Raw genomic sequence first — 8,795 nt, forward strand, 5'->3', positions numbered from 1 at the left:
TCACACTGCCCCCAGCCCTGGCTGTGAGGCAGCCCTGGGAGTCCTCTTACCACAGAGCCACGCACCCTGAGACCGCAGTGTGGTCACATTTCTGAGAATCCCTCGCCTCTTGCCTAACCGTTCCCACTGGTGACTGAGCTCTTCCTTAGCAACCTCTTCTTCCCTTCTCGGCCACTTCATCCTAAGCCAAGGGCACATCTGGCCAACAGGGTGGGAAGGGACCGTTTCACGGCTGCAAGAGGCAAGTGCTGGGGGCCCAGCGTGTGCTGGGGGTGGGTGCCTGCCAAGGGAAGAGTGTGGAGAGAAGATCTCCGCTAGCCCCAAGCCCGGGCACACCCAGGGGTGCAGCCCGGATCCTTTTGATGGATACGCCCGTGGAGCATGGCTCTCGCCCAGGGGAGCTGGCTCTGGCTTTGGCAATGGGACCGGGTCTCCCAGATGCCCTTTGTCATGGCTGTGGCCTGCTCTCGCCTCTGTCCTCCATGCCTCATGCTCCTCTTTTGATGGGGGACCATGGCAGGAGGGAGAACCAGACCCCAGAACCACACAGAAGCTGGAAGGGGCTGTGGGGATTCTCTCCTGGACAGTGAGTCCTGACTCTCCCACCTGTGTCACACTCTTTAATATCTTTGGGTCCCATCTGTACCATCCAACTATATCATTACTCTAGGTGGATAACTAGTCTCACTTGCCATGAATACGACATAATCACAAAAACAAATATTATTGAAACAATGAGGTCAGCCCCCTGAGGGCAGTGGTTTGTGATTTACTGCTGTATTCCCAGCACCCAGAAAAGTACCTGACACATCACGGGTCCTCAAAATATATTTTTTGAGTGAGGGGCCGGTAAATGAGCAAATGCACAAAGGAAAGAGTGATCTGGGTATGGACGCTTGGGGAAGGCGCTAATGTTCGAGAGGTGTCAAAGCCACACCGGCTTCCAGTAGAGACTTTCTTCTCGACATATCTATTGTGGGGAGGAGAGCTTTCCCAGCAGACTGCCTGACTGTGCTCCTGCCCACAAGTACATGTAACAACGTGTGTGGGGACAGACGCCAGCCCCTTCGGCCACAGGAGGACCCTCTTCCGAGTCGGGCTTTCTGACCCCTGGATGCTCCCCGTGGTGCTGGACAGGGCCATCTTCGAAGAGCATGCAGTCACCGTGCCCGCCTGGCAGGAGCCTGTGGGGGTGGCCGCCGTGCCTCCTAGGCAGAGGCCTGGCACAGGAAACCTGACGTCACCCTGACTCACTCCTCAGATGAGGCTGAGGGTGGCCATCACTCGTCACTCTCACCTTCGTGCCTCCCTGGCATAGACGATGATAGCCATGCCATTCATTTCTTCCTTCCTCCCTGGGGCACAGGCTTGGGGTGTAGGTTTGGAAGGAGGAGGAAGGAATACGACACACAAGCCCACATCAGCACAGAGCTTCGAGCTTCGTGATTGTAGAAGGGAAACCACTTGGCGTGGGGGCTGGGTAGATGTGCTAGGGGGGCAGGGAAAGACCAGGAATCCCAAAGGCAGGAGGTGAACGACACTTCACTGTCCAAGCAGGCGGTTACAAAGAATAACACAGCATCATCATTTGTTCCAATTAGATATTTTAATTAGGGGCGCCTGGGTGGCGCAGTCGGTTAAGCGTCCGACTTCAGCCAGGTCACGATCTCGCGGTCCGTGAGTTCGAGCCCCGCGTCAGGCTCTGGGCTGACGGCTCGGAGCCTGGAGCCTGTTTCCGATTCTGTGTCTCCCTCTCTCTCTGCCCCTCCCCCGTTCATGCTCTGTCTCTCTCTGTCCCAAAATAAAAAAAAAAAAAAAAAAAAAAAAATGAAGGTGGGTCCCAAACCTACTTAACAGTGCCCGCTCTGTAACTGAGTATGGCACACCCCTGCTGTTGTCCCTTACGGTCTAGTGACGAGCGGGGTCCGCCCTTCAGAACCTGCAGCCTGGGGGGCATCCAGTCTAACCGAGACCCCTCCTCACACTGTCTTCACCCGTGTGTGCCCGGAACCCTGCCTCCCCTCTGCCAGGGGGGACGGTGTTCCTTCAGGAGGTGGCAGAGGAGGGAAGACATCCCCTGCCATGACTCACCAAAGGTCTGGGCTCTTTAGTCAGAGCAGAAGTGGGGGTGGGACGTGGGTTTGCGTCTTCTCCCTTTCTTCTTACCCCGGCCTTGGGCTTTCACCCTGTTATTGGGGGTGGGGGTTACCCCAGTTTGGGAAGAGGGGGAAGGAGGCAAAAGAGAAGCTCCTCTTTCAGTGCTAAGTCAGGCCTCCTCGAGTCTGTGTTCCAGAGCTGCAAAAGGGACAGCCCCACAGCAGGTGGCTTCGAGGGGGTGACAACACATATCCAGCCACCTCAGGCAGAGCGCTGGGCAGGGCCCCGGGGACTGTGTCACCAGAGCAAGCCTTTGATAATGTACTCCCACTCCCGAGTGGAACTTCGAGTCCGTTTTTCCCAAGGAGGGCAACAGCCCAGCATGGGAGTCCGCGACCTGCAGCCCCCACCATCGAGCTGATTTTCACTCCTGAGCCAGGATCTCAGCGGGCCAGTTCTCTCTCCTCCTCCCCAAGGAGCTGGAAGGCCGTGGCTCCCAGCGCGGCAGGTGACGCCAGCCCCACGGGTTAGCAAGACTGGACCTGACCATTCTTTTGCATGCTCTGTAATTTGCCCCTGGAATCAGCCATTAAGTCATTTGCCAGGCTGATGCCAAGGATAAGGGCCCCGTATCAGCCTCTGGGATCTGTGGCCCAGACACCCCGGCTCTGTTGTGGGCTTTGCCGCCTCAGCCTCCAGACTGGCCTGTAGGGAGGGACAGGACACTGCAGGGGCCCAGGCGGTGGTGTCACCTCATGGCCTTGGAACCAGTGTGGGTGAACAGCTGGTGAACTACGAGCTCCCATCTTACAGATGGGGACACTGAGGCATGAGAGAGTGACTTGGCCCCAAGAGTCTCTGGAGTCCGTGGGGCTTCTGTTCCCTGGATCCTCTCTTCCCCACAGCACACATAAGCTACAAACGGTCTCAAACACTGTGCATACAGACCATGCTCCAACATCTATAGACACGTACACCCACCATCTTCAGGAGTTTAGAGTTTATAAGCCAAGTAGAGGGCTTGGGGGTTGACACGGGTCCTAGCTGCAGCCCTCCAAGACAGTCTGGACACAGGGAACAGCAAGGGAGCTGGAAGGATCTTACACAGGGCACTGAGCAGTGGGGGCCTAAGCGTTGGGATCTGAAATCCCACACAGCTAGGGGCAGGAATGGGGGCAGCTCCTAAACATCTCTGCTTTGGAGTTCAGCGGCCAAAATTTCTTGCCCCCAACCCAGGGGCCCAGATCCTCCACCCCCCTACCCCCCTGCCCCACCCCACACCTGGGCCTCACCACATCCGGTCCCTGGGCTTGTGGCTGGGGTGGGGGCGGGCAGAGGGATGTAGGTTGCTGAGCTCCCCATTCTCAATGCTCACTGTCTTGCTCTGGTGCCAGTCCAAGGTCCCTGCTGTCCAGGGGTCCTGCTACAGCCTAGGAAGGGTTGACAGGGGGCGTGGTAAGGGGGTGGAGGAGGCAGATTCTGGTAGTTCTTCTCCCTCTTCCCCTCCGTGAGGCTCTTGAAATTCCCACAAGGCCCCAGGGAGAGCCCAGCAACGTCAGCCAGAGTTCCCCTTCCGAGTAGGGCTGTGACTTGGGGAAGTGCTTCGCCCTGGGCCCCTGGGGTTTCCCTGGGCCCCAGGGGAAGCCTTGCCCCACTCATAACTGGAAACTTATCATAGGCCCCCCGCCTTTCCCCTGGAAGGTCCAGGGGTCCTTCTCATGCCAATGTCCAGGGGTCTTGGGCCCAGAGGATAATGGTCCGGGCTAGCCTGGCCACTAACCTGCTGTAAGACCCAGAGTGCTGATCTCAGCCGTGCAGTGCGGGAGAGGAGGGAGAAGGGGAAATAAAGTTTCTCCTGTGCGAGATTTCTAACTAGAAAAGGGCCATCTCAGCATGGCTTCCCAGTCTTCAGTGTAAAAATCATCACAATGTTGGGGCGCCTGGGTGGCGCAGTCGGTTAGGCGTCCGACTTCAGCCAGGTCACGATCTCACGATCCGTGAGTTCGAGCCCCGCGTCAGGCTCTGGGCTGATGGCTCGGAGCCTGGAGCCTGCTTCCGGTTCTGTGTCTCCCTCTCTCTCTGCCCCTCCCCCGTTCATGCTCTGTCTCTCTCTGTCCCAAAAATGAAAAAAAAAATTAAAAAAAAAAAATCATCACAATGTCAATTTTTTTGGGTAACAAATTCCTAGAGGGAAGATCCTGGAAGAGAAAGGCAGAAGGCAGAGGAAGCTCGGCAAGGGGCACCGCTGGCGCCGAAGTCTCCGGGCACGGGGATGTGCACCTGAGAAGCCAGTTCCCAAGCACTGAGCAGTGTGGAGCAGCTCAAGGGGTGGGAGCGTTCTTCCAGGCTAGGGCGCAGAAGTGGCGGGTGGCATTCGCGCCCCGCTGATCCTGGCAAACGCCTTCCCTCCCCAGCTGGTCCCGGCTTCCTCCCCCACCCTCCGCCCGCCCCGTCCCCGGGCCCGCCCAGCTCGCGCCAGCTGCGGGCCGCGGGGGCGGGCGCCGGCGCCTTCCTGCTGCCCTTGTATGGTGACCCGGGAGGCCGGCCCAGGGGTACTTAAGCCGGGGCGCCGCCCAGGGCGCCCAGAACCCTCCTTTCGGGCAGCGCGGAGGCCGTGAGAGTCCGGGAGCGCTCCGGATTACGAGAAGAGGAAGCGCAGTTAGAGGGGCCCGAAGAGCCACGGCCGTCGCTATGGGGCTGGAGGCGGCGCGCGAGCTGGACTGCGCGGCGCTGGGCGCGCTGCTGCGGGAGCCGCGGGAGGCCGAGCGCACGCTGCTGCTCGACTGTCGCCCCTTCCTGGCCTTCTGTCGGCACCACGTGCGCCACGCGCGGCCCGTGCCCTGGAACGCGCTGCTGCGGCGCCGAGCGCGGGGCCCGCCCGCCGCCGCCCTCGCCTGCCTGCTGCCCGACCGTGCGCTGCGGGCGCGCCTGGCCCGCGGGGAGCTGGCGCGGGCCGTGGTGCTGGACGAGGGCAGCGCCTCGGTGGCCGCGCTCCCGCCCGACGGCCCGGCACACGCGCTGCTCTCCGCGCTGCTGCCCGAGACCCGCGCGGGGCCCACGGCCGTCTGCTTCCTGCGAGGTGAGCGCCGCCCGCGCCGGCCCCCTCCCGGCCCACGCTCCCAGCCCGCCGCCCCCGCCGGGCCCACCCCGCTAACCGGCCCTCTCCCTCCCTGCAGGCGGCTTCGACGGCTTCCAGGCCTGCTGCCCCGATCTGTGCTCCGAGTCCCCCGCCCCGGCCATGTCGCCTGTTGGGGCCGAGAACAGCCGTTCTGACGCCAGGGCTCCCTTTTACGACCAGGTGAGTTGAGATCAGGGCTCCGTGCAGTGCTCTCCCCGCCACCTCCGTATTTGCCGGATAGGCACCTCTGGGGAAAGAGGCCGCCACTTGTGGATGCCAGGAGTCTCTCCATGTCCACATTCGTGTGTGTGTGTGTGTGTGTGTGTGTGTGTGTGTGTGTCCGCAGCAAACGGGAGCACATCTATGTGTGTATGATATGGGCTGTTCACGTGAATCTGTGTGCCTGAAGTGTATTTGGGGCCTTGATGGGGGAGGTGTGTGTTTGTGTATGTCCCCTTGTGTCCTCGTATTCTTGAGTGTGATCCTGGTCAGGATAGGCTGAGGGCTCCTCTTGTCCAGGCCAGCCTGCCCTCTCTTCCCTCACTGGTGTTCAGGCTCTCCAGGCCTGGGCTGAGAAGACCTCACCATCACCCCCTTCCTCCTCCCCATGCAGGGCGGCCCCGTGGAGATCTTACCCTACCTGTTCCTGGGCAGCTGCAGCCACTCCTCCGACCTGCAGGGGCTGCAAGCTTGTGGCATCACAGCTGTCCTCAACGTCTCCGCCAGCTGCCCCAACCACTTTGAGGGCCTTTTCCGCTACAAGAGCATCCCGGTGGAGGACAACCAGATGGTGGAGATCAGTGCCTGGTTCCAGGAGGCCATCAGCTTCATTGGTAAGAGGGGGGCCCTCGGCCCAGGGACCTGAAGGGGCACCTGTCAGCTCCCCTGCCCGCCTTCTTGTCTGACCCTCCTCCCCTTCCCCGTCTCCTTTGCAGACTCGGTGAAGAACGCTGGAGGCCGGGTACTTGTACACTGCCAGGCGGGCATCTCACGCTCCGCCACCATCTGCCTGGCTTACCTGATCCAGAGCCGTCGCGTGAGGCTGGACGAGGCCTTCGACTTTGTTAAGCAACGCCGGGGAGTCATCTCCCCCAACTTCAGTTTCATGGGGCAGCTGCTACAGTTTGAGACGCAGGTGCTATGTCACTGAGGCAGGGCCGCACCTTGCTGGCTCCCCCAGGGCCACCGGGTCCCTCCGTTCAGGGAAAGCTGCCCCTTCCCTGGAATTCGAAAAGCCCCCAGCTGGTGGTGCTGGGAATGTGGGAATGCTGGACTTTCTCACCTGGTGCTCTTCTGCTAGGTTTGAGGGCTGGCCCTCATCCCGAGGGACCAGAATGGAGGGCATGTCTGCTTCCCCTCGCCCCTCCGTCTTCTGGCAGAAACTGACTGGACTCTACACCCATGGATTCCCACTGGTCCCACCACCGTGTTGGAGCCCTTGGCAGCCCGAGAGCTCTAAGGGAACAAGCTGTGACAATCAGGAGCCCCGTCTGCAGGGGCGGGGGGGGGGGGGGTTCCACTACAGGCCTGGAGTCTGAGCCCTGAGCTCCTGGGGAGCTGGGTGTCAGGGAAGTGACGCGTCTGGGGCGTCCGGACTTCTGTGCTTGCGTGTGCGCACGTGTGTATGTGTGTGAGTGTTTCACGCCTGTACTGGCCAGGCGCTGGAAAGTTATTTGTGTTCAGCTGACATTTAACACTCCCTCCCCCACTTCCTCCCGGCCCTGTGGGCGGGGGTTGGAAACTTAGCACTTTATATTTATACGGAACATTGAGGATGCGTCAATAAAATATTGTTTTGTTTAAAAAACAACTTCTCAAGCGTCGGTCTCAAGTCAGTGCCTGGGAAAATGCTCGAACGCTGTTTCATCAGACCTCACCTTTCCTCGTGCCGGCAGTATCCAAGAAGTGGAAGGAAGAAGGTGCTGGTGGGGGGGCCTCACCTGCAGGAGGAGCCCCTTGGCCCTGTCCCCCACCTCCGCCCCCCCCGTGTGGGTGTCCTGGCCCAGCTCTGTCTGTCTCCAGAGCTGAAGGAGGCAGTTTCAGGGAGACGGTCTCCAACCTTATTCCTGTGACTGGCTTTGGACCCTGTGGGGAAAAGGCCATGTGTCCATGGCTCGGGCCCCACTTCCTTTTTGGAACGTGGGTGCATATGTACGTGTGCGGGTCTATGTATGTGGCTGCTGCCACGGGCGTGGATGTCTGTGCTCGGCTCGCACACACCTACATGCCGTGTGTACTTGAACGTATCTGTGTGTGTGCCCACGCGTGTGGCTCTTCCCGTGGCCGTACGCACGTGTGTGTGCTAGGCCGGGCCCCCTTTTCCCTACAGGAGGGCAGCACAGTCTCTCTCACCTCTTCTCTCACACACCCGGGCCGGGCCCCCAAGCCTCGGAATGCCTGTTTGTGCCGGGGCTCCCGGAAGCCCCTGTTGCAGAGCTCCTTCTTGTCCCCAGAAGTCCTGTGGCCCGGGGTCTGGTGTGGAGAACACGTCACCAGGCATGGGCTTGGTTGTTCTTTCCACCCACTCAAGTAGCATGCCTTGACCGAATATTGGTTACTTGCCTGGTTTGAGACTACGCTGTCTGGGGAGGCATGAGTCGTGGGCCCAGCCCAAGCCAGAAGTGGAGGGGTGCATGCTGGGGCGGCCGGAAACGGGTACTGTGATTTGCCAGAGGGCAGGGGTGCTGAGGCCCTTGAGGACAGCTCTTGGACAGCTCACCCTGTGTCATTCAGCCTCTGCTCTGATGCTCCTGGCCGCTTGGAGTGTCATCTAACTCTGCCTTTCCAAACTCAGCTCAAGGGTCATCCCCGCGGAGTGCTGGCTCTTCCTTAGGAAATTCTGAGCGCCTGGCAGGGTGCACCTGAGGGGTGTAGTTTGACGGTTAGGGAGCCAGCTTTGCTCGCTGTATTTCAGTTCCCTTATCTGTAAAGTGGGGTTTTATTAGGAGCCCCTGGCAGTTAGGGTGGTCTTGAGAATGACACAAGTCAATCCGTTTAAGGGGCTTAGCCCAGCACCTGCACATAGTAGGTGCTCAGGACACGTTAGTGGATGGTCGGTGAAGGTTTTCGGGCGTGCGGGTGAAGGTATGCGTCTCCACTGGTCTGGATGCTCATGAGGGCAGGGCCTGTGGTCTGCTCTGCCCTCTGTGCCCGGGTTCTGGCACACGTGGGCACTCGTTCCACAAGGCCGGGTGAAGGACGAACAGCCCGCCCCCAGCACCTTGCTCCCTCGGCCGTCTAGGGGTGGGTGAGAGCTGGGCAGAGCCGGGCTTACTATCCGGGCTTCCTTAGGTCCTGAGTGGGGCTTCTGTTTGGACCTGCCACCAGCCGCTCAGCTTGGGGTTGGGGGGCGGGGAGAGCATGGGGGGCCCTGAGTCACGGGAGCCTTCCCACCACACGGTCACGTCTCACAAACAGCAGGACTGGTGGCTGCCCACCCGACCCTTACCGCTACCCCATCCCTTCCATCTACCCTCCCCATCCAGCCTCCCTTGCCTGTGTTTTTGTTTTCTAAACAAACGGCATTTCTGTCTCTCCCCCTCCTTCCTTCTTATTTATTTTTTAAATATATATATTTTTT

The 8,795-nt window shown here is 60.0% G+C and overlaps 1 protein-coding gene across 1 annotated transcript; it reads left to right on the plus strand.

The window, feature by feature from the left end:
- Nucleotides 1-4,676: 4,676 nt before the first annotated feature.
- On the plus strand, nt 4,677-7,025 carry DUSP2 (dual specificity phosphatase 2). Its single transcript, XM_058683213.1, has 4 exons — nt 4,677-5,176; nt 5,274-5,395; nt 5,829-6,048; nt 6,151-7,025. The coding sequence occupies exons 1-4, from the start codon at nt 4,789-4,791 to the stop codon at nt 6,363-6,365; spliced, it is 945 nt and encodes a 314-aa protein (XP_058539196.1). The 5' UTR covers nt 4,677-4,788; the 3' UTR covers nt 6,366-7,025.
- The last annotated feature ends 1,770 nt before the right edge of the window (nt 7,026-8,795 follow it).

Source organism: Neofelis nebulosa, chromosome 9 (assembly GCF_028018385.1).
Source record: "Neofelis nebulosa isolate mNeoNeb1 chromosome 9, mNeoNeb1.pri, whole genome shotgun sequence".
NCBI lineage: Eukaryota > Metazoa > Chordata > Mammalia > Carnivora > Felidae > Neofelis > Neofelis nebulosa.